The 26424-nt window shown below is 38.1% G+C and overlaps 2 protein-coding genes across 2 annotated transcripts; both read right to left on the bottom strand.

Annotated features, from left to right (window-relative positions):
- Positions 1–12710: 12710 nt before the first annotated feature.
- On the bottom strand, positions 12711–15437 carry LOC140329968 (interleukin-17A-like). Its single transcript, XM_072410355.1, has 3 exons — positions 15387–15437; positions 14913–15085; positions 12711–13042 (listed from the first exon to the last, which is right to left on the bottom strand). The coding sequence occupies exons 1-3, from the start codon at positions 15411–15413 to the stop codon at positions 12808–12810; spliced, it is 435 nt and encodes a 144-aa protein (XP_072266456.1). The 5' UTR covers positions 15414–15437; the 3' UTR covers positions 12711–12807.
- A 5093-nt stretch (positions 15438–20530) lies between these two features.
- LOC140328052 (interleukin-17F-like) lies at positions 20531–25670 on the bottom strand. Its single transcript, XM_072407364.1, has 3 exons — positions 25247–25670; positions 24168–24376; positions 20531–23492 (listed from the first exon to the last, which is right to left on the bottom strand). Exons 1-3 carry the CDS (start codon positions 25268–25270, stop codon positions 23216–23218), a joined length of 510 nt encoding a protein of 169 aa, XP_072263465.1. The 5' UTR covers positions 25271–25670; the 3' UTR covers positions 20531–23215.
- Positions 25671–26424: the final 754 nt, after the last annotated feature.

Below are 26424 nucleotides of genomic sequence, written 5' to 3'. Positions count from 1 at the left end.
CTTTCAATCCTTTTTTCCTTTCTTTTTTCCTTTCACTTCCCTTTCCTTTTGCTTCGCTTCCTTTTTTGTTTACTTTTTTCTTTCGTTTTATCCCTTTCCTTAACTTCCCTTTCTTTCCCTTTAATTTACTTTTCTATTTTCCTTCACTTCCTTTTCTTTTCCTTACTTTTCATTTATTTTGTTGTACTTTTTTCCATTCAACTTTCTTTGCATTTCATTTTCATTCTTTGTCTTTCCTTTCTTTCTTTCTTTCTTTCTATAATTTCTTCCTTTTTTATTTTTTCTTTTCTTTTTTTAATTTGTTTTTTTTCCATTTCCTTTTACTGTATTTACTTTCCCATCTTTCAGTTTTTTCATTTTTTGAACCTTTGTTTTCTTTCCTTCCACATCTTGTTTTCTTCCTTTCCCCTCCCTTACCTTTTCCCCTATTTTTTTTTTATTTCCTTTCACTTTCCTTTCCATTTTTCTTTATTTTAATTTCTTTTTCCTTTTTCCTTCTTTTCCTCTCCTTTACCTTTCCCCTTGTGTATTTTTATTTTTTCTCCTTTCACTTTCCTTACCATCCCTTTCCTTTCAATTTTTCTTTCTTTTTCTCTTTTCCTTCCTTTCCTTTCCTCTCCCTTTCCTTTCCCTTTATTTTTATTTTATTTGCTTTCAATTTCCTTACCCTCCTTTTCCTTTCTTTTAGCTTTTGTTTTTACTTTCTTTCCTTTCTCTTTATGCTTCCTTACTTCCCTTTCCCTTCTTCTATATTTCCCTTTCCCTTCATTTGCTTTTCCTTTCCTTACCATGCCTGTTCTTTGCATTCTTTCCTTTCAATTCTTTTTTTCATCTTTTTCTTTCCTTTTGCCTCCTATTTCCTTCCCATTCTATTCTTTCCCTTTCTTTCATTTCCCTTTTCCTGTCCTTTGTAATCTAGTGATGATGGTAATTACAGAAACACAAATAGGAAAAAATGGCTCAGCAATGTTAAATATATTATTGTGAATGTTTGCACATGAAAATGTTTGTTCAGGAATCACTCCATTAAATATCTGCTGATGCCTGATATAATAAATTCTTATCGCATTTCCTTTCTATTCTTCCTTGTCCTATTCTTTGTGAATGTACTTCTTCATTTAAATAATTAGTGAAAAATCTTTGCTATCTATATAAACATACCCATGTGATGTTTTCATATACTTTAGCTGGAAGAGTTTTGGATACAATAAAAGTTAAATATAGATGGACAAATGTGCTTTAAATGTATTAGGTAGAGAATGGTGAATATACATTTATTTCATAGTGGATGTCATTCTTATTTAATCCACTAGGCAGTGCTGTGTTTGTTATTATTAGAAGTTAATACAAGTGTAAAAAAATGTTAATGAAAATGAACACAGCACCACCTAGCATATAAACTGAGAATGACACTTATCTTTAAACCAAAGAAGCCATATGTTCACCATTGTCTACCTTAAGGCCTTCAAGAACATTTCGTCACCTTTGTTTGCATAGAATATTAAAACAAGCACTTCTGTTGATTTAATCAATATATGAATTGTTAATAAATATACCTCACTATCCCATGGTATCCCTGGCCAAGCAATTATATGTTCTAACCTCAACAATCATATCTGAATCTTGTTTAAAAAAAAGAATAAAAAAAACAAGTTTGTGAAAAAAAAAACATTTAATGGATCTTATTTTACCAATCTTCAGAAATATGATGATATCATGATATATCATGATTTATTTTGGATAGTCTGGATATGATTCTGGTAAAATAAAGTTTTTCCACATTTTAAAGAAAGATGTGTGCCGGTGTCTGTTGAGATATATATTTTTGTTCAATCCTCTATGATTTTGTATAAAATTCATATGGCATAAAGTATACGCAATCGGCATATCTACCTAATGGCCGTGTATTTTTGGGCTTACCTCCAAATTTTTGAGTTTAGGTGTCTCCAGTGATAGATATTGATGATGCTACAATATCCAAAGGGACTTTAGAACATTGTGCACAGTTTGGGAACAAATTAGAAAAACCCCTTTTCATTTTCTGGATGATCTTTGTCTGTGTCCACAAAACCATCCCCATAAAGGGACCAGTTGGGTGTAAAGGAACTCAAGTGTTCTTCACGGGGACCTCAACTCAACCCCACTAAATACCTTTGTGAAGCCAGGTCTTCTTATCCCGAACCTGTACCTGACCGTGGACATTTTCCTTGGGTGATGGACACATATATCGACAGACACAACCCCCAGCCTTGTAGAAAGCCTGGAGCTCAAGTCTAAATTAATGTCCGCAACTTTGAAGTCCAATAAGCTTACAAGCTAATGTGGGCAATATACAAACATTTATCTAAATAACGTACGTTCCCTGCATCATCTCTCCTTTATATTTTGTTACGTTTCCCTCTTTCCATGTTTCCATCCCATCGGCCAGGAAATAGCCTCCTAATCATCCCTGGCTATTTAGCTAGCTCAGACACAGCAATTAGCATTCGTGCAACGTGTCTCCACCACTGCGATGCCCCCTAGCTCTGCTAAGCAGTTCCTGTACACCTATTGGTTAATTCAGTGTTTTTCTGTCCAGCTCCTGTTGTTGTTTGTTGCCCAGTCTGTTTTCTCCTAGCCACTTTCCTTGTGCATTTCCAGTGTTACTCTCTGTCTGTGGATATCCCTGTGTCCCTGTGCCTCCTGTTACTTCCAGTGTCTCCTGTGTCCTCAGTGGCCCCTGTGTCACTGATGTCTATTTCCTGGATCCCTGGTATTTTGCCCCTGGCGCATGACCTGACCTCTCTTGCTTGCTGTCTGCCTTGACCCTGGACTTCCCTGACAATTCTTCCGACTAGTGATTTGGTACCGTGTATCTTCCTGCCCACCCTGGCGTTAACCAGCAGTGCAACATCCTCACCACTAGAGGCTCTGGAGAAGACCTGGTTACTGCTTAGTCTCTGCGCCTCGGGGCTCACACCATTTTTGTGCAAGTCATATCGCCCCCTAGAGGCTCCATCTCCCCAAGTGTGACAAATGGTATGAGCAATGCAGACAGAAAATACTTATGTCTTATAAATCACTCAATTCCCCAAGTTCCCCATGCAGAATAATTATTAAATTTGTAATAAATACTTAATAAACACACACACTTGTCCTGTCTTTATCATTTTAATAAATAAGTGCACATATGTGTATAACAGCTGTCAAAACACACATGGCCATTACTGCAGAGAAAGCAATGCAAGTTGGGAAATCCAAAGTCTATTGTTCAGATCAGAATTGAGACATAAGAATTGGAGAATCTTGTTGATGCAAAATCATAATAAATCAAAGGTGACTCGAAAGAACAACATGGGGTGACAAATACAATGTCCTATTAGCTTCTTTTGTTATCTCATTTTATATTTCTATTTTATGTTATTATTTCAATATACAATATGAGTATGTTGTGAAAGACATGGCGGAGTTCTTATTTCATGATTGTTCTGGGTTAGTAAATTGGAAATCATTATGGTTTAAGATTAAGAAAGCAGCTAACTAGTATTAGCAGGACAACCCAACAATAGGAACCCCTATGCTTCTCTCCTGATGGGTTTACATTTAATTAATGTTTGTAGAGCTGTCCTATGATAACTGATTTTTTTTCAAGGCTGGAGAGAATTCACTTTCATCACTGAAGTTGGGTGATCCAGCAAACCTGTAATTGATCTGTTCCAGGATTCAAAACATTTGCTAGCAAATACCAAATTACTTTGAAGAAAGCCATTCCAGGTTTTCTGGATCACTCAGCTTCACTGATGAAAGTTCATCCTCTCCAGCTTTGAAGAGCTTGAATAAATTAGGCCTACTGGACCGGATCCATTGCAGGTTTGCTGGATCACCCAGAACTGTCTTTATTCTCCTGGGTGCAGCCTATTGGGTCTTATACCTAAGCTCATCCATGATCCAGGTTTATTCACCCAGCAGTGGCAGCCTACATTTTTCTGTCATAACAGACAACAATAGGAAATCATAATCAGATTGCATACTACATGTGACTTCTGATTCTGAATAATCCAATCAAATTTAATATACATATTAATACATTTTATTCTAAAAAGCAGTACCCTGGTACCCGCTTGCTAAAATAACATTGTCCACAAGATGGCAGCACACAACTGTAACATAAATGATAATATTAATTTACATTATTAAAGTATTTCCAATGAACTGTAAAGTTTGGAGAACAGTTTAGGACACCCATAGGAATCAGTCATATACTTTACTTCTCTGGTTCTCAGCTAGACCTGTCTTTGCCTCCTCTGTAAAGGGCTTTTTTTCTATTTTTCACATCTTCTACTACCTTCCAGGTTTTATTCTTGACTATACCAATAAAGCATACCTTTACAATTTAAGTTTTAGTCAAATGTGTATTAACTAGGAAACTATGATTTATTCCTTTGTTTTACATATGTTTTTAATCACCAGATTATATTGTACTGTAGTTTATATGCAGCTTATTTTTTTAACACTAGAGGGAGCCAATGATTCAGCACAATTGTATGGAGGAGAACAGAAGTGTGCTTAGGCATATGTGTCCTGAATGTTTGAGTTTTGAATTTCACCCTGGTATTTTATTAATTTTGCTTGATACTTCAGTTGAAAAAAAAAACACAGAGATTAGAAAAGTTTGATCACACAATGTACTGTCCATTAATATTAATATTATTATTATTATTATTATTAATATTAATAATAATAATAATAAACAGGATTTATATAGCACCAACATAATATGCAGTAGTTTTATTAGTTTAATTAATAGTATTAATTAATTCATTTTATTAATAGTATTAATTAGTATTAATTTTGCTTATATATAGCACCCACATAATATGCAGTGCTGTACATTAAATATGCATTGCAAATGACGGACAGATACAGAAAGTGACACAGGAGGAGGGGAGGACTCTGCCCCAAAGAGCTTACAATCTAGGAGGTGGGGGTGCCTCATAATGTGTGATGCACAAAAACATTAAGCATTGGATATAATTTATTGTCTGACATTCACACTGTATATGATGCTGTACACATTTCTATATGTTTTTGTGCACATGAATGGGATCAGTGTCACAACAGACAGCAATGCGGGTGGCTGGGCATTGTTAATGCATGATCGTGTAAACAGAAATCCCGGCATATTTGTTTCAGGTTAGCAACTCAGAAAGCATTAAAGCTATTGGATCAGCATGGCAGCCAAGCCCCACCTATATATGTTGGAAGACCTGCATGGCCATATCAGTGCATTGGATTCCATGTTTGTGGTGTGGGGTTTTCTAATATCTCAGCAGTAAGTTATTTCCTTGTATTACTGGGGACCCTTTGGATAAGGAAGTGCCCCTAGCTTAAATTACAACTAATGTAAGGCAGGAGTAAATATGTCTGGATATGTTTCTAGTTTTCTGATTGGCTGCATTCTCTGGAAGATTTCCCTGTACATAGTAGAAGGAGAAAACCATTATGCAGGAAGGATGTTTATTCCAAATTTTACCAGATACCGGTATTGGAGCTGGTGGGAGTGGACCTTTGTCAGGGGATAAACATCTGAAGATCTCCAGAGTTAAGGTCAGCCATGAGCATAGGATCAAGTGGGGTATTTGTCCGCAACCATGAAGCTTGGGCTGCTGGAGGACTAAGAAAATATTGGCCACCCATTGGTGGGAGGAAGCCAATCCAACATTGCTAGATTAAAATATCCCATGATTGTTCTTGGACTTCTTGATTTTTTTGGATGGGGTAACACTGAATGAAGCTGGAGATCCCAGGACCTGTTATGGACATTTGTGGAGGTGTATCAAGGTCTAGCAGAGTGCTTGGGAAAGAGAGAAATGACTGGAGACACTCAGATGGGACATGGCCTCAGATACCTAAGCCTCCATATCATGAGTTATAAAGCACCTATATCAATCCTCTCTCCTTCTGGCCTTTACATTTTAATAAAACTCTGGACTATATTCATGGAATGAGCCTATCTGTGTTTATTGCCCCATCAGAGGAGAGAACCCCAAAACAAGGGTGCTACATCTGAGTCTTAGCATTCCTTTCCAGGCAGTCCTTCCCTTCCACTGTTCAGCCATATTAGAAAATGATGGCGACTGGAAAACCAACTGAGAAAACTTAAAACAGAAAACACTGATTTTTAAAGAAACATAGAATACTCTTAAAGCAAAAAGTCTAGTTTCACCCGGACCACATTTGTTGAATGCGGAGATAGAACCTCTAAAGCCAACACTTGTGGTTCCTTCAGAAAGCCATGGCCTATGGCGGGGAAGAACTGAAGTCTGGAAATGTCCAATTGATATTATTTCCCCCCCGTTTCATTTAGGGTTGACTGCACCCTACTGTTGTGGTTCCTTCAGAAACCCAAGGCCATTGGTAAAAGTTCATGCAGATCAAATGAGCCCTAATTTATTAAACCTTTCTCTATGGGGTGTTCCGGACAGCATTCAACATAAAATTGCAGCTGCACAAGATTGTGATCCCCTGGATTTTTTTGTTTTTAAATAATGCAAAATGTTACAGATAATGGCTCCTCTAACATCAACGTTTCGGAGTTCCCCCTTCCACCTAGTCTATAGCTTCCACCTATAGTGTATAGAACCTCCAAGGCCAACACTTGTGGTTCCTTCAGAAAGCCATGGCCATTGGTGGGGAAGAACTTAAGTCTGGAAATGTCCAATCGATATTATTTGCCCCCAGTTTCATTTGGGGTTGCTTGCACCCTACTGTTCTACGGGAATGAGGTTCACCAGGCTGGGCACGTGAGTTTATGGAGATTGTTGTTGAATGCCTTCAAATTGTACCTGAACATCCATTATCTCTACAATTGGTAATTCAACATACACTTTTTAGATTTAAAATATTCCATTTTGATCACTGGCCTATGCAGGTGACCTTGTTTTGTATCCTTCATATCGATTAGTTTAGAAGATCCTGCGAAAATTATAGAATGTCTTTTCTGGTTCTCAGGTCCATTATCGGGGAAAAGGTGGAAGGGGTACCTCTGTACCGGAACCACGTCATTGACTTTTGCGATGCTGGAACTTTTAGACATGGGTGCCTGAAATATCTGATGGTCGTTTCGCTGGTTCTCATGTTTTCCCCAACCATCCATCCTACATGGTAAATGTCAACGTTCCCAATCTTAATGTAGTCGTCAGTCATCTTTTTATTTTGACCTAAATACCAATCCAGTTTTTTTGAACCAGAAATGAAAACAACAAACTCTAAAAGTCACAAAACACATGAACATTTTCAAAATGATTATTCTGACAATTTTTTTTACCTTGGTGCACCCAATAGTAGATATTTTCCCAAAGTTCTGTATCCATAATGGAACTTTTTTGGGAGATATTTCTTAGTTTTATGTCCTAGAGACACACCAGGATGTAGCCATAAAATGCTACAAATTATTCCCTATAGGAAGGGGGTCTTTTAGCCTGTTTAGGTGTCACGCTTCCAAAAACTTTCCGACAAAAATAGTCACCAAGTCATGGAAAGAGGATGTACGTCCCCAGCAGGAACATTATAGGGGCTACTGCGCTCAACTATATTCATCAACTTATCTTATCTGCAGTTAAACCTGGCCTGCTTAGTCATTATCTATACAATGTGCACAGGACAGTTAACATTTTTTAAATACCTCTATAGGTGCAAGAGATATGTTATGTCAGCCTAGCCAACCAAGAAGACCAGGTAAGAATAATGGAAAAAGTAGGGAGGTGAGTTAAGCTCAGGTTATTGCTTGCAACTTCCCACTACTTTTTAAGGAGGCTACAATAGTCTAAGAATGGAAAGAACTAGTATATTAAGTATACATATTTTTCATCCCCAATCAATAACTGAAGAATTGGCTCAACAAGGTGAGCTTAAGGATGGGTATAATACTGGGGAAATCTTCCAGAGTGTCCCCTTCTATGTTATTTGGACAGAAGGAGCTGTGCTAAAAGATCTCCGCTATGGTGAAGCAAGTGTTTAACTTCTGCTGGCTAAATTTCTGCCTACCCATCGGTATCCATATTCCTTCCCTAACCTGTCCAGAAGAGGGAGCTGTGCTGATGATCAAAGAGATAACAATCCACTGCAACCAACAGAGGGTACACATAGATATGAGGGTACACAAGGACAGAACTGTCTGTAGAGGGAAAAACTCTCTGCCTTCTGAGAAAGATATCTGAGGCTGTTCAGATTGAAGGACCTAATAATAAATACATAATAAATACACCCATATAGTGTGATTTTTAAACATTTACTTAAAAGGGGAAAAATAAGTCTGTATATAATATATTCTCATTTTTAACAAGTCAACATATTTTGTACTTGTACTTTTGAGTTGGTTATGATGGGTTACTTTGGGTTATGATGGGTTGTGTTATGTCACTTTACTTTCGTGCATGGTCTTTGACCATCAGTAGATGGTGCTGTGTCTTCATGTCAAGTCTATCACAAATGTTTATCTCTGATGTAAAGAGTTTGTTACACACTTTACATAAGAACACAGCGCCATCTACTGTGTGATCTGAGTATAAACAGATTATTTTTCTGATGGCACTTTTACGGGGAGAAAAAAAATATTGGTTGATACTCGAATATATACAATATTAGTTGGTGCTATTTTCTTAATAGAAAATATTCTACATCATCATACCTTTCTTTTACAAAAGTAATTAGATATTTAATAAAGATAATCAATCCTTATGAAAAATAATTGCACATTTTCAAAAGGTAACATTATAATGACAGTGAACCTGTAAAGCTCATCCAAACTCTATTTGTAAGTGTGATTGACATCATGCCTCACTACATGACATTATTCTGTGAATCTAATGCAAAATTTCTGACCTGGAAATGCTGCCAGTAATAGCACTTCCTGTTCCAGGCTGACAACACTATGCTTCTGCTTGGCAAATACCGGCCTGCTCTTCCAGTTGGCCAGTAAAATGGATTTCGGGTTTACATACACTTTAATGAAGAGTAAATTTTTTTTGGCATACACAAAGAGCATCACATGAAAGTTCATGTAGATCAAATGAGCCCTGATTTCTTAAACCTTTCTCTATGGGGTGTTCTGGACAGAATTCAACGTAAAAATGCAGCTGCACAGAATTGTGATCCCCTAGATTTTTTTTAAATACCGCAATATGTTCCAGATACCGGCTCCTCTAACATCAACTTTTTACGGAGTTCCCCCCTCCACCTAATCTATAGCATCCACCTATGGTGTATAGCTTCCACACTCCATGTGGCTGGGCCAGCATGGTTATGTGTCATGATATTTGTCGCTTGATGCGAGCAGCTGACTGAGAAGTGGAAAGCCATCTGACCCACTTACAGTGCTTTCGGTAAAAGATTTCGAGGCAAACTTGTTCTGGTAAGTTCCTCCCCCTCCTTCATATACATCCTATTATATATTGTATAACTCGCAACCTAGAGAGCCCACTGCGTAACATTCAATGCAAAAAAGACATTTCCTGCATTCCTGTTTCTTTCCACTTAAGAATGAACTCCGGGACAACAGCTAAATACACACATAAAATGTCTGTAAAGGTTTTGTTTTCTATCCATCCAATTCTGGGGTCTTGGGACATTTCTCTATATAGCTTGGGTACCTCCCTGCTGCGTGCTTGTGATTGGACAGTGAATGAGTAGCGGCCATTCATCTGCTTACTCTGTTGTCTCTTACCATCAGTATGTTCTATCAACTCATCTTACACCATATCCTGATTGACTTTCAACGCTTCTCCACGAGGTCAACACCACAACAAACTCACAAATTACATATTAGCCTTACCTTTCAATAAAAAATCTAAAAAAGTGTTGTATGTATTTATTATAATAATATTATATTGTTATATATATTATTATTATAATTATATAAATATGTATTATTGTATTATTATATTGTTATATGTATTTTATTATTATTGTTATATGTATTATATGTTTAGTATATATATATATATATATATATATATATGAATTTTTCTTGTCCAAGGAAGTCCACCATCCATTTATTTTTCTCTTGTACAAGGAAGACAAAATATAAGCAGATAAACCTTGAACCTTACTGAAATGCCAAGATGAAAATAACAATAATGGAAAGACTAAAAAGTGCTTTCCTTGGACACTTACAGTTCTGATCAAAGATTTAAAAGCCTATTTTCTTATTGCGCATGTGGTCCCAAGGAGCACCCAAGAGGAGCCTCCCGGAATGCGTGACGTAGGTATCCTGGGGGGCTTTGTGCTCCCACTCATTCTCGATAGGGGGCGGTGCTGTATCCTTTCTTTTAAAAAAAAAAGGTGTTGCACTTAAAAAAAAAAAAACACGCAGAAATTTTACTTAACATAAATGGGTTGATTACCCTTTTTTGTAAAGTGAAAATTCTGAATTTAAGTAGGCTTTAAGCTTTGGTTATGGTGGCACCAGGGTTGGACTGAGACTTTTGATGTCATCCTATTTGGTTCTGCTCTTTTTTAAAAAATTGAAATGCTTAATCAAAACACCTGCCTGATGCTGAAGGGAATTGGTCTAGGTACCTATGATTCTTTGGGAAAAGAGGCTTACCTGTGTGCAGGCTCCATGCAGTGATAACAGGTCCAGGATCCAGGTATTGGCCCATCCCAGGAAGCCACCATCTTCCCCGCATCTTCACCTTCTGCTAAAGGACATTGTCTTCAGAAATTGGACAGCCAGTAGTAATATAACACCTAAGAATGAGAAGAAGATACATGGCTTTCATTCCTGGTTTTGTATGCCTTGCATTGGGAGCTAAAACAATAAGCCACCAGCAGCCAGGACCAGGGCCAGCCACAGAAACAGTAATATTCAACTTACTCCAGTGATGGAATGGGGACCACTGGTTGTCCCAAGACCTTTAGGTAGGTTGGATATTAGTTTTTCGGTGCAAAAATGAACAATAAATTCTTTGAAAAGGGGGGTGGGGGGTTAAATTTGAATTTCCTAGGCGGCCATTGAATTTTTTTAGCAAATTGTCCTCATAATCCAAATACAGCCATCCAACATATGCAGATGGAATATTTCAGCAACACGAAACAATTTGAACAGAAATAGAAAATACATTTTGTCACTTTCAGTGTTTCCAGTTGCTCGGTTCCTTCATAGCATAGCTGGTAAATGTGTGAAGACATTAGACAGGATGTGACACAGCGATTTTCATTTACTTTGTGGCTTCTGACAGTCTTCAGCGCAACCACAAGTGTTTTATGTGGTGGAGCAGAGGAGGAAAAATAGAGATAGCCTGCGAGTTGATACAGCATGTCTAAATGCCGATTCAGCTCGCCCAGACATGTACAGGGGTGGAAAATAAATTCTGATTATTAAATAAAATGGCACCATCGGACACCGAACATTTCCTAGAATTCTTTTTTGATATGACCCCTTCTAAGAAACCCTTCTAAGCTCCACAAATACCCTACCCTAGCTCCCATAGTGGGAGGATCAGAAGCTCCGTGTGAGCTTCAATTTATGAAATGTCGCTTACACAGGGAAATGTAGTCTTAACCCACCCAAGTGACAATAGTAAACCATGCACCACAACCAAGCCAAAACATGAAGTAAATTCTCCTTGTAAAGCCAACCTGCTAATTGAAGGTTTATTTTAAGGCCAGATTCACACTTTAGGTTTGATTTCCTGAAATAATTTTGGCTGCTCACCTTTCTCAGGATATTTGACTGAGTTAAGTGAATTTGGTAGATACCACATTACAAAATATACAAAAAAATCAAATTCAAAAAGTTTTCTTATGTATTTTACCTTTATTTTAGGAACTGTTGCTTGAACATTCTATTGTACAGAGATTCATTAACCCTCTGAGACCATAAAAGCCATATAAGCCTACTCCTTTCTTACAAAATCCCCACAAATCACTCTGACTGACTTTTACGCTGCTTGCAATGAATTTCACCAAAATAGTCAATTTTGTCAAATTCATTTTCTATTTTTAAAGGTTTCAAATGTTCAGTGCTTAGTGTAGCAAGCCTTAATAATATCTTTGGAATCATCTGTCCAGTAATGTGTGTCAAGTACGTTTAGTGTGCTTGCACATGTTTTATTCTTTTTTGTCATATTTTATTTATGTTTATTTTGACCATTTTTGTTTTGTTACATTTTATTTATATTTATTTTAAAGATTTATGCTTTGTTACATTTTATTATGTTTGGTTTTTCTATAATAGCCAATAATTGACCACCATCTTTAGTCTTTATTTGGTTTCATGTATATGGGGGCAGTCATGCCAGAACAAAAAAAGATTTAGCCTGAACATCACATGTATTGTGTTTATACTCTGTAGCATTACCATTACCCATTACTGAAAACATCTAAACTACATTTTTTGGAAGGTTGTTCTCATATTGTTTCCTATATACTGTATGAAACTTTCAACTGGAAAATATTATATAAATAATTAAGAATTATCCAAACCATTTTATAGACTCCTGCATTCAAGATCTTTGAGCTGAAAACTGCCTTCTAACATACACACAGGGTACAAACAGAACCCTTAAACCTTGGCTGAATCTAAATGATAAGCAGATTCAGGAAGCACATATTTAAATGCCCATTGATCTTCTATTCTGCAGTATAGGTCATTCACTCATAGTTACCATAAAATTTGAGAAAAGCATATTACCTCAACCAAAATGAAGACTTAATGCAAAATTATGATTTTACACTTTTATTGATGATAAATAAAATATAATATTTAAATTGTCAGTGTATACAGGTAACTTTTTGTGGTAAGATCGATGACTTGATAACAGTGTTCTATGCAGGCTGTGTGATGGGCTTAGTACATGTGCAGCCAACGGTGATCAACTGCTTCTCCACATAGAAGGTCTGTTGACAATCTTGGATCTCCCGACGAAGGACCAGAATTTCCTGTTGTATGGGCATGGATGTCATGCCAATGTCTTCTTTACCCTCAGCGTTCAGACACCACTGATGCTGACATACTGCTTGAGGGATTATTGGGGGGAAGCGTTTGTGATCCACATCCATTCTGGAAAGAGAGAAGCATATATGACATTGTACATTTAGACAGAAAGCGTAAGTTTATCAATAATACAACTTTGGGGTGCAGAGAATGGACCTGGCTTATTGAAGTTCTCCAGGACTGGAGGAGATAGACTAACAAGGGAGAACCTGGGTGATCCAGCAAATCTGGAATAGATCTGGTTCAGGATTTACCAACTGGTTCAAGATTTACCAACTAATAGCTAATTATTTTTAGGAAATTCAATTCAGATTTGCTGGATGACCTAGGTTCTCCCATTATAATCTATATTATCAAGATTTGGAGAGCCTTATAAATCAGGCCCAAGGACCCAGACCCAAGCAAGCCAAGATGTTCCCAAAGACACAACTTTTTCCTTTTTTCTACTATAATTATATAATTATATATTTTAAATGTCAATATTACAGAGTTCTGTACTTCAAAGATTGAGGGGGGTACACCATTAACCTAAAACAAAACATGAACAAGTACATGACAAAGGGTGCCAAGCCAGAAAACTTTTGTTGGAGAAATGATAAGCGCAATGCAGGCTTAGATTGATTAAAAAACAGCCACTAAATAGCATAGCATTGAAAGTTAAAATTTGGTTACCATTTCTCAAAAATTTTGGCAAAATTTTGCCATTTTGGACTCAATATGGAAAGCAAAATTATATGGTTGTGGTGATTTTTAAGGTTGGGTGCTGAGAGTAATAGGAGATACTTTAACAAACCTCAGCAGCACATAAAATAAATTGAGAATTTCCACCCTGTTGTAGATGGTGAAACCCTAATTTTGCAATTTAGTCAAAATCACTCAGCTTATCCCAAGAGAAAAGTAGAGAGAAGGCTTTTATAAACAGCTTCTGCGTCGTTCTGCGTCCTTAAAACCACCCCTCTTCCCTTTTCTCTGAAAACACTATATGGCTCAAAGACCAGCATACTGATATGAGCTTCATGGACTTCTCATAGGAAGACCACACTGGATTTTAAAGTGTGTCTGTGAACATATGTACCCATTTAGCCAAACAACAATTTGTAGAGGTCAGGTATTGATTTTGGATGGGAAGAGCTAACATTTTCTATCATCCTAATAGTGTTCAGTTAGGGTTGAGGTCAGGGCTCTGTGAAGGCCACCCAAGTTCCTCCATGCCAAGTCATCCAACTATGTATTTTGGGACCATTTTTGTGCACAGGGGAACAGCCAGGCTGGAACAAAAAGAGAGGTATTAAAGGAACTGCAAGTTTGAAAGAGCTAATTTATCTAATGTGCCTTTGTATGCTAGAGAACTAAGAGCACCCTTCCTTGGGAAAAAATAACTCAGTGATTTGGAGGATTATAGACGTACTTCTTGGCCATATCGGTAGAGATTTCTGACAAACTTTTGGCCTTAATGTGAATGAGCTTTCCTCTATTAGTCCATTTCATCTTCTCTTAGACATAGGGGGTAATTTATTTACAGACAAAAAGGCTGTAAATAGTCTCCTTGCACGTGATAATTCACTTAGCTTTGTAAAATATTCATAATAATAATAATAATAATAATAATCTCATTTACTAAGCTAAGTAAATTATCCGTATCCATCCAGATAATTCACTTTGTTATGTAAATAGTCCTCATTACTTTAGTATATCAACCCCATAGCCTTGGAATTAAACTAGAGTCATATCTAAAAGACCTTTAAGGAGTAGAAATTTTGGCCCCAGAAATCCACCCCCTTGCTATTTGGTAGCAATTAGTAATTGTAGAAAATCAGGTTATGAAATGGTACCTGTGAAAGTAATAGAACTAACTTTGGCTAATCCAAGGTGTTGTACCGATCATTATAAAGACATAAAATTAAGAATAGAAAAAAAGAAACAGAAAACACATTACTTGTATGTCCAGGGTGAGAGGGAACGGGAATGTAATTCTCCTTCTGTGGTGAAACCTTCATCTTTGCTTGTGTTCAGGTTGAGTTTTATATTCTGAGGAAAGATCTTGTCTCTGGGGAATTGACAGGGCTTACTGCAGACACCGAGCAGAACTGCGGATACAATCACTGGCAGCTGAAAATCAAAGACAAGATGGCACTAAATACAACATATACGTAATATTGTGTTCCTTTCTACAATAATCCTGAGGAAGCTGATCTTTGTCAGCTGCGAAACGTGATGAGTTTTGTGAACACAACTGTCAATGTCTATCTATCTATCTATCTATCTATCTACCTATCTATCTATCTATCTATCTATCTGTCTGTCTATGTATCTATCTATCTATCTATCTATCTACCTATCTATCTATCTATCTATCTATCTATCTATCTATCTATCTATCTATCTTTTAGAATAAAGTTATATTACTTACCATGACAATTATTCTGGGTATAGCCATGGTTGCTCTCTGTTTAATCTTCTCTCTCTTTCTCTCTCCTGGTGTCTATGAATCTTCTCTGCTTTTCATATTCTGGCCCCATAAATTTATATACCTTGAGCAGCTTTGATGGGTTTTCCCATAACGTAAACTATGACTTCACTTTCTATCAATCCCAGGTGGAAAAATATTCATCTCGATGACTAAATTAATCATTGAGATCATTTACCTATTTAAATCAAACTTCTTAGAGGCATAAATTGGGTCAGAAATTTGCATATGGCCAACTCCACCAAACTTAATTAGGTCATTACGATTTTACCTGAATAAACCTGGATGTGGTTATATGTGGTGACATTTGATTTTTCACCGAGCCCATTAGCAGTAAAATGTAATCATTTTTGTTCCATTAATTTACAGTAAAAGGTCAGGGGTAGGAAATTAAATAGATAGAATTAAATGGATGTTGTCACGCTTGGGGAGACAAGGCAACTAGGGAGGGGGGGGGGGCGCTACAGCTTACACAGAAATGGTTTGAGCCTCAAAAGGCCAAGGCACAGATTCTAATTAGAATCACAAGCCAGGGGTCAAATACCAGGAATCCAGGAAATAGAGACTGGTGACACAGGGACCACTGCAGACACAGGGAACACAGGAGACACTGGAAGCAACAGGAGGCACAGGTTACACAGGAATATTCACAGAAAGAGGGGAACAGTGGAAAGGCACAAAGGGAATAGGCTGGAAACAACAGACTGGGCAACAAGGGGTTAACATATGAGCTAGAAGAAACACTGAACTAACCAACAGGTGTACAAGAACTCTTCAGCAAAGCTAGGGGGCTCAGCACTAGTGGAGACATGTTGCACGAATGCTGAGTGCTATGTCTCAGCTAACTAAATAACCAGGGATGATTAAGAGGCTATTTCCGGATTGGCTGGCAGAATGGCAAAAAATTATAAAACGTGGGAGCGCAGGCACACTCATAGTCAGAACTGCCCTCATGCGTAGGAGAGAGAAGTCTGCACTTTGGAGAGGATGAGGTAAGTGTGACAGATATTTCCCAGGTTCTAGACTTTAGGGGTGAACTTGGATACCACCCATTGCATCCAACATGGTGACTTCATGAGTCTCAAATATCTCAGATGACTTCTTGCTATTAAAACACTGTATCAATGTATCTGGTCCTCTGTTATTCTTAATGGCTGCAGTAATATAAAGCAGTAGGACTTCAGTAAGCTATTACCTACTTCGAAGCCCAAATCCAGAGTAGCCCCACTATGTACATTTTATACTCTTTTTGCTTGTGTCTTTTCCAAATATCTTTGTACTGGACACATGACCCACAAAGTCCTCTTCTTCATCAGCAGAGGTTCTTGATGATGCAGAGTGATATATTAACTGCAAGGGTTGTGTAACTATACTGAATTGATTGTATGTGAGCACAATGCATTGTGATGCTGCCCCCCAAGGGGTGGCTCCATGGAGTCCTACACTCACAGAATGTGAGTTTGGGTAGGAGTTGGGTGAATCTTGGGTGAAAACATTTATAATTAGACCTCCTTTGGGTTTGTATCGTGTCATCATACTGAATTGAGATTCAGATAGACACCTGGAAAAGTCTTCTGCTGCTCACATACTGTCCAATCAGCAGTCTGAGGCAGGTAGCTGGCACCAATGAGAAAGTGTTAGGGGGCCATGTAAATATCAGAACTAAGTGCCACTATTAGGGGAAAGTGAATTGGTCCTGATCAAAAGAGCCTTATTTTTGAAATGCTGAAATTTTTTAAAATATATTTTTATTGAGGAAACAAGTGATACAACATTTCTAATAGCAGTTGATATACTTTACACATGTTTGACAATAGTGAAAAATACAGAAAAATGAGTCAAGATACTTCATTACAACATACAGCAATTATGCAGTGTCAGTAGTACAAAAATTAGGCACAAACTTCACAATAGGGGGTCATTTGCTAGTTCTATTTCAAGATACCATGTAGTTTGACGAATACAGTTGTGTTTTGTTAGCTTTATTTAGTGTATAGATAAAACTTTCCCATGTTTCAAAGAAAATTTGAGTTTTGGATACTTTGTATAAGGTAGCCTCTATCCATTCCATTCTGAATAATACTTGTAGTTTAGTCATAAAGAGACACATCGTTGGGGAGGAAGAGTCTAACCAACAATGGAGAATGGTTTTCTTAGCTATAGCTGAGAGTAATAGGGCTAATCGCTTTGTTCCCCTGGCAAACCGGACACCTCGCAGTTCCACCCAACCAAAACTACCCATTCAGAGCTGAATGATATATAATTTAGCAAATACCTGGGAACATAATGTACCACAAAAATTGTATAATAACCGGACATTGCCAGAAAGTGTGGTAAAGTGTAGCCGCATGGGCTCCACATTTAAAACAGGTACTCCCATTAGAGAGGCCCATATAGTGAGCCCTCTGAGGGGAAATGTAATTCCCGTGGAATAGGCGAAAAAACATTTTACGGTACAGGACCATAGGTATAGCCTACGAGGATATTCGGTACATCTGTAGGATTTCCCAAACCGGTAAACTAGGGAAATGATTCTGTCATTTTGCCATGCTTACTTTAGAAGTTTCATAATCTAAATCAGTTCTAAGAAACTCTTATAATTTGAAAATAACTTTTGTGAGGAGATAGTAACATCGTGTCCAATGGATTACACCAGTCTCGTGGAGCCAACCGTCTGGCTATTCTTGCTGCATATACCCTTACTTGTATCAATAAGAAAATATTCTCCGCCTTAAAGGACAATCTTCTCTTTAGTTCTGGAAGAAAAGCTGGAACTTTTAGACATGGGGGAGGTGGGGGCCAGAAAGTTTACCTAGTATCTGGCCCAGATATCGTCCCTGACAAGGCTAGCATAATATTTTTTTATTAAGTGGAAAAAAGTTTTTGCATCAGACTGTGGAGGAAATCACACCTGAGATTCCAGCACTACAAAACCACATTGTGATATATAAACATGTCAGATATAAACTAATCATTTTCCTTCCTTGTATTTCCCAGTGAAAGTCGTGTTGTTAATAATTGTCTCACTTCCCTAAATGGCACCTGGCAGCTATGTTTGTCTCTGAATAAATGAAAGAGGAAGTGATGTTTCTGCTGTGCATTCCTCGAAAACCTGCTCACTAATGATAGTAAATTCCACAACACACGGGATTTCTTTTTTTTTCATTGTTCATTGTCCTCAATGTACTATACCAAAGTATAGCTATACATTGTGTAAATATTCACTTCAGCTATCCAGTAGAAATGAGGATTCAAATTTTGTCCAAACACAAATTTGATTGATTCCACAAATTTGATTGATGCACTGAAAACATTTTTTTATTGGACTGATTGAATACATTTGATAATACCACTTATTCCATCTATGTGCAGTTTTGTGAGTTATGCAATAAGCATATGCAAAGTCCTTCAATATAGTATTGTCACCACAATTACTGGGGAAGTTGGCCAGTGTTTTACTGTAAGATCACATTCTATTTTCCATGTTTTGGTATATTTTGCCATTTAATATGAAGCTAATGTGACAATGCGAGTTATCTTATGATGAATCACCCACAAGAGAGATGTGGAGGAAGAACATTCTAATAGAACGACCTCTAGTATGTACAGAAAACTTTTGACTTGGCCACCCTCTCATCCCTTTTTAGTGCCGGAGAATCTGATGTTGAAAAACCTGCAGAAAAGGAAAGCCAGGATTGTTTAGGCTGTACAACATTCTTGATGGGTAATATACAGCAGTCAACATTCCCACCCCTGACAACCATCCTTAAAATAGGACCCAATGGTTGTATGATACAGAGGAATCCTACCTATGGCTTTTTTTTGGAGTTAATTTCTTCTTTAATGCCATTTCAGACCTGTGGTGAGGCGCAGCATTTTGCTGCAGGCTCATCTGTTATCCCAACCACTCCTATTTAGTGTAAGGGAGTGGAGGGGGACCTTTTCTTGCAATTTGCTGCATGGTGTATTGAAGTCGAGAAATGTGTGTCCAGGAGCAAACTGTGCAGTTTTACACTACCGTTCTGAAAGGGCCCTTTAGAGTCCAGTAACATAGTCATTAGTAACAATTTGGAACAAGAAGTCCACACACCTACCATGTGCTCTAGTTTGTACAGTAAAAGTATCAATTCACTAAGGAGGACTTGTAAATTTCTTTCTTTTCATTAGCAAATTTTGCATGAAAGCTAAACTAGGTTCTGCAATCCTTTGGTAACTTGCCTTGAAGGTAAAGTTTTACCTCTTAAGAACTCTCCACCAATAAATGATTAAGCACAGGGGAGAACAATGTATTGTGCAAATTACCTCCTCATTTCCCTTGCCATAGTAATTAGCAATTGATAACCCTCTCTATTAAACCCATGATTACCACTCTATCCTCAGATGGTCAGTTTAGAAACCTGCAGCATCACTTGCCTCCCTTTAGCGATGAAGTTTCCACCTTTTAGCACATCCCCTGCACAGACATTGAGGCTGGGAATCTCAGCTTAATTTTTGCTATTCTGCCAGTTTGTTTTCAGCTCTTGTTTGACCTTGACTCTGTCTGTTATCACAACCTGCTCTGACCTCAGCCTATTACCTGACCTTATACTTGTATACCGCCTCCCCTGCCTGATTACCTGTATTCATGCCTGATAGACATAGCTACACTGAAGCCATCTGATGCCTGTTGGGAAATCCTGGGGGCCGCAACCTTATCACCTACTTTCAAAGTAGTTTGATGGCCTCAAAGGTCAGCAGCCCATCTGTCCTTGCAGGGTGCTCTGGGGAAGACCAGGGGTCAGATGCCTTAGATTCAGCACCTCAGATAATCTTGTGTCACCTTCCAAAGGGGGCAATTTGTAACACTCGTAATCATTTTAAAAGAATTAGGGAAGTGGTCTCACCAAATGGGTTATGGGTTGAAACCAATCAGGAGATGTGAAGATTGACAGAACCTAGAGATGAACCAGGAACCAGAGTATGGAGATTGAAGACTGAATACTGCGGGATTGTTGTATATATTTCCAGGGCAAGAAGGACTGCTCAATTATATCTTCAAAGTCAGAATGGTTGGTATCCACCATCAATAAAATGCTAGAGAATAAAAGCCTGAGAAAATACAGTTTTATATATTGGATCTTCAGAAGAGAAGCTAATAGAAGCTTATGGATCTTCAGTAGAAGCTAAGAACATAAATGAAAAATGAAAGAAATGTCCACAATTGCTGTTATTTCTTAGTTGTAAACAGAGGAATCATGTATGATTTCCTTTTGTGGTGAGGGATTCTTTTAACAAACTTCAAATTTTTTTCAGCTAAATACCACCAAATATTCAATAAATTTCTATTATCCATCACCCCAACTGGTCTTTTCCAACTGTCTTTAAAGCAAGCCAGTCACCACTGACTGCTAAGTAGCCAGCCACTAATTACCCAGACAAAATAAAGTGGTGGGGTTCATCAACACCAGTCTCCCACATAAGGCTACTTTACCACCTCTTCCTTGCCAGTAGGACAATTCACACCTTTAGTCATGTCTAGGGATGAGCAGGAATGCCTCTGGTATTCTCAGAAAAATTTCATTGAAATTCCAATGGTTTCCCAAAATTTCAGGGAACCGATTTCACAAAACCATTGAATGAGGAAATTAAAACAGGATTCCCGGAGCTGCATTCAACCCTGCTATTCTCTCTGTTTGCGATCCCCGGGGCACTAGAGGTTAATAACCTCAAGTGCCCCTGGGATCGTACACTCTTCTCAATGATTGCAGCCACATTGATGAGCTCAGTGTGCGATCCCTAGAGGTTAATTAACCTCTAGTGCCCCGGGAATTGCCTGCAGTCACCGCAAAGTTCCCACAGTCACGTGACCATGGGAACTGAACTGCAGATGGACTCTGCAGTTCCATTACTATCCTTGAGGCACTAGAGGTTAATTAACTTCTAGTGTCCAGGGATCGCAGAACATTGCCAGGACCAATTCTATGGGTATTGGATTTGTGATGATCAATAATTCTAAGGAGCTTTATGGATAAGCAGTCCAAAATCTCAGTCATTACAGAAGAAGTCCCAGTGCATGTGACTAACTTTTTTGCTACCAACTAGAACCATTTAAAGACACCTAAAGCCAAACTTAACCTAAAATAGAGAAAATTGCAACCAGCTCAGGTAGTCTTTTTTGCTGAAGGGATGGGTGATGTCTCTTTTTCTGCAATAAAAAAACCTAATAAAATAAATATTTTCCTCAATGTACACTGAGCATTTTCACAGCTCATTTTATGATGCTAGATATCCTTGGGCTCTAGGAAATTAATAAACTCCCATGAACATGCAAGGCAGCTACATCATTACAACTGGACCGATCAAGATTGTCAAAGATCAGACACCCAGAATAGGATTGGATGAAGATGGCTGTGCCCACAATGGAGAGCAGGTGAATGTAATTTAAAAATTTTGATCAGGCAGGTAAGTTTATTTTATTGCAGAAGGGACTTCCCTCATTTCCTGCTCAGATTTTTTTTAAGTTTCAAAAGCCACCTGTCTGTACAGTATTACAAAGATTGCTTTTAGAAACTAGACTTTTCTTTAGGAATACATCACAGACTTAGGCTTATACACTAGTCACTGTGACAGTAATTAAAGCAGAAATAAATCCCCGCTACTCACCCATTCATTCAGTTCATTCCCGGAACGTGCTGGCAACCAAAGCTGACAATGTACATGCACAACTCAGCTTTTTACCAGAAACCTGGAGTGATCAAGCAGGTAAGGGGGGTTTTTGCAGAAGGAACATCACCAATAATGACTGGCCTGATCAAGTTTTCTAAAAAAGTGACATTTTTGTTCCACTTTTATATCAAATATTCCTAATAAACATTAACCTTCCAAGCAGTAACCCTGAGTGTGACCCAGGGTAGAAAAAAGAGATCTGTTTTTTCCCTCTTCCTCCAGCCGGCTTCTGCATCCGATAAGTCACCGGGGGAGTTCTCGGTGACGTCGGTGCGTGTGTATGTTGCCAGCGAGGCGATGCGGGAAATTCAAAATCCATTTGTATTGCATTAAATATAAAATAACTGTACTGAATGCAATACAATGGATTTGTATCCATTCATCAATGTGATTTATCACATTCAAATTTTTATTTTTCAAAATATTGGCAAAAAAATATTTAACAGACATCAAATATAAGCAATATATAGCGTATTTTCTGGCGTATAAGACAACTTTTTAACCCCAAAAAAATCTGTGCCAAAGTCAGGGGTTGTCTTATACACCGGGTACTTACCTGCAGCTTGCTTCCCCTTGCTTCATACAGAGTCCCCGCTCCAGGAGAACGTGAGCCTGGATTGGCTCTCCAGCAGAGGAGGAGCGCGTGAGGGTCAGTGTAGGCTGTTACCTCCTCCTGTATCCCTCCTGCAATTACCAGTATTGTACTGTTCCTTCTGCCTCTCAGTTTTCGCACAATAGTGAGAACTGACAGGCAGAAGGAACAGTACAATACTGGGCGTATAACACGACCCTCAACTGATTGGTTAGAGTGGTCTGCCAATTAATTGGCAGGCCACTCTAACCAATTAGTTGGGGGTCGTCTTATACCCCCAGTCGTCCTATATGCCGGAAAATACAGTAAATATATAAATACATAGGTAAATGTTAGTATTATTATAGAAATTGCAGCATACATTAATATGCAAATAACCACACCAAGGGCCTTTATCAAGATACTTCTAAATACATTTAAGCCTTTTTTGAAAGAACCCAATAGAGAATCTTCCTAACCCTTCACCCACTGATTATTATGGAACCCTAGCAGAGTCTAGTAGGGTATCTGTTCTGTAATATTGCTCCCGGACCATGTTCCGAACACAGAAGCAGCCAACAGTGACCATCTTCTTCTCTAGCTTAAAGGTGGGGACACAACCATTCATCTCCCGGTGAATGACCATAATCTCCTGTTTGATGGGGATGGAGTTCAGGTTGGTGTCCATGTTACCCTCAGCATCCAAACATCCGGTATGGGGACACTTGGCCTCGGCTATCATAGAGGGGAATCGGTTGTTGTTTATATCATAGCTGCAAGAAAAAACAATGAAAGCTAGTATGGGGTGACCTCACGTATCAAGAAAAGACAATTAGTATAATATTGACTGCACCACAACACCACAAGCTCAATGTAAAGGAGATGCTTAGATTACCTTCATGTGTATCTATGCACAAATAGAAAATTACATGGAAATGTCCTCCCTGTTTTATTACCAATCCATTATTTTTATGTTTGACAACTCTTTTCACTTTGCAGTAGTAGAAAAAGGATAGTCCTAGATCAGTGTTTCTCAACCAGAGTTCCTCCAGAGGTTGCTATGGGTTCCTTAACTAACTAACCTGGAGTAGATTTAAAAAAAAATAATTTGCTATTATCTGGTAAATATTTTCAATCTTGGACCAGATAAGTTCCAAGTTTGCTGGATCACCCATGTTTTCCAATGATAGTGTATCTTCTCCAGTCTTGGGGAGCTTTATTAAATCAAGCCCAATATAAACTAATAATACTTTAGGGGTCAGTCGTGAAAAAACAAATTGTTCTATGTCTGTGTTAACATAAAAAATCCTAAATATTGTCCCTAAAGTATAAACAAATCACCTAACTTAAAATTTGTATTAAGTTTTCAGCACAAAGCAATATTATGATGCCCCCCACAGACAGGGTTTTTATATTTTTATCTAGGGATTACAGCAGTGAAAGGTTACCTGTACTCCCATGGAAAGATTGAATGTTTCCTCACATCCCAACTCATGGCGGGAGCTTCCTGTCTGCTAATGTTCAGATGAACTTTTACTGATGACGGGAACTTTGTGACTGGTGGACACCCTCCTTTCCTCAGGTGATGGAGATCCAAAGCTGCAATGGGGACCAACAGGGAATCTCCCAGGAGCAAAACCAATACAGCGAGATGGATCTGGGGAAATTAGGAGGAAGAACAGTAAATAATAACAAAATATGCAGTTCTATTATGGGGATGAACTAAGAAAATATTCATTATCGTTTAACATTCATTATCAGTAAAAAAATGTTTTTTATTAATTTTTTAAAATATCTTTAAACAATGAATTATTTTATTAGAAATGTTTAATTATTTTGGGTCTTCTACTGTAGTCAATGATGGATAAAAAGCCTTCCATGCAGTAATTTAACTGAAAACGTGTACAGCTTTCAGGGCACAACTGGGCATTTTAAAATGTAACTTCTTTTTTATAAATTATGGAATCTGATATTCACTAAATATTTTCTGGTAGACGGTCTTTTAGGTCTATGTATTTTTAAGAACAGTTTTTGTATTTTTAAGAACAGTTGATTCTCCATTGGAGAACCTTTTGTGAATGTTAAATTTAATGCTTTATAAATAGACTCCTAAGATTTTTAATGTTTCGAAAAGGGATGGCCCTGAATACACAGCATTCCTTGAATTATGTTAGTGGGGAATTCAATTTATTTCTTTGTGTCTGCACCTTATGTACTTTGGAAGATTTAATAAGTAAAAAAATAAATTAACAAAATCATGAAAAAATAATACAAAATTATTTATAGCAACACAAGAGAAACCTTTACAAAGATGCCTTTTGTCACACATGGAGAATAAAGCAAAAAAGTTATACGGGCTAACATGTTCATCAAAAGCACCCACAATGAACAGTTGGTAATTTTTACTTATTGGTATTCTATTGGTTTTAGCAATTGATATTGGAGTTATATTAAGGAGCCATATTTAGTATTTCCCCACATTATAGAACATATAATGTAAACATAAAAAACATCACATAATCCTCACCATTGTGGTTCTTGTGTTGTCCATTATTCTTCTCTATGTGAGTGTCCCAGCAGCAGGATTTAGGAGCTGTGATCTGTACACCAGGTAGAGACCCCTAAATTTTATAGCCAGCAAAGTGGGTTTTCCATTACGCTCTGGTTAATTTGTGGTTTCTTTGCAGAGTGGTTTCCTCCCCCCTTGATAAATCATAAATTCAGCGATGAGGCTTCCTGAACTGGAATGAAGTGCTGATAAATCACGAGAATATTTGCATATCTTGGCTAGGTGTCTCTGTGCTGTGTAGTGTTGTTGTTAGAATTCGGATCGTCCTTATGTTCGACCCGAATATGGCTGTTCGAATTCGGGTCGACCCGACCCGAATTTTGCTGCATTCGACAAACCCGAATTCGGATTTCCCAGAATGCACTGAAACAACTGGGCAGGGTGGGCAACTCCCCCATGCCCTCCAATTACAGCAGGGATGCCCCCTCCATCTTTGTTCTCCGTCTCAGAGCCCACCGCCTCTTCCTCCTGCTGTGAATGAAGCTGCAACCTGCCCAGTACCTGACTTTAGATGCCAAAAACGAATGCCGTCCGCACTTCGTCTCAGAGCCCACAGCCTCCTCCTCCTGCTGTAAATGATGCTGCCGCCTGCCCAGTATCTGGCTTTAGATGCCAGAAACTAATGTCGTTCACACTCCTTCTCAGAGCACACCGTCTCCTCCTCCCAGTCTCCAGCTCTGGATGCCAGGCTGGACTCCAGCTCAACAGGGTCTTCTTTCCCCGCTGATTCCTCCCAGCACAATCCCTTTCATGTGGTTTCGCTATATAGTAGGTAAGTACAGATTGGAATCACCCTCATTCCTATTCCTGAAATCGAGTCGAGTTATAGTTTGGTCTGAACATCTGGATCCAGAAATTACATTCGACGTCGCTGTAGAAAATGTGAGTTCCCAGTCTCTGATTTTCTTTTTTACAGATGAATATGATGACCTTTATATTCAGTTGTCACCAACTATAATCTTCTTTGTAGAAAATATAGGGGTAGATAGAAAAATCTGCAGTACCCAGCTCTAGATGCCAGACTAGATTCAGGCTCAACAGGTTCTTCTTTCCCCGCTGATTCCGTCAAGCCCGTTCCCTTTCATGTGGTTTCACTACATAGTTGGTACGGATTGGAATCTCGTTGATCCATTCAT

This window comes from Pyxicephalus adspersus, chromosome 4 (genome assembly GCF_032062135.1).
Source record: "Pyxicephalus adspersus chromosome 4, UCB_Pads_2.0, whole genome shotgun sequence".
Lineage (NCBI taxonomy): Eukaryota > Metazoa > Chordata > Amphibia > Anura > Pyxicephalidae > Pyxicephalus > Pyxicephalus adspersus.
The sequence above is the reverse complement of the archived record's forward strand: the minus strand, read 5'-3'. Positions and strand labels throughout refer to the sequence as shown.

Excerpts from the sequence above, each read along its gene's own strand:
- LOC140329968 (XM_072410355.1), bottom strand. The coding sequence starts at position 15,413 with ATGGCTATACCCAGAATAATTGTCATG. Across the intron at positions 15,086-15,386 it reads TACCCAGAATAATTGTCATG|CTGCCAGTGATTGTATCCGC; the intron begins GTAAGTAATATA and ends TTTGATTTTCAG. Across the intron at positions 13,043-14,912 it reads CTCTCACCCTGGACATACAA|AATGGATGTGGATCACAAAC; the intron begins GTAATGTGTTTT and ends CTCTCTTTCCAG.
- LOC140328052 (XM_072407364.1), bottom strand. The coding sequence starts at position 25,270 with ATGGACAACACAAGAACCACAATG. Across the intron at positions 24,377-25,246 it reads ACAACACAAGAACCACAATG|ATCCATCTCGCTGTATTGGT; the intron begins GTGAGGATTATG and ends TAATTTCCCCAG. Across the intron at positions 23,493-24,167 it reads ATCTTTCCATGGGAGTACAG|CTATGATATAAACAACAACC; the intron begins GTAACCTTTCAC and ends TTTTTCTTGCAG.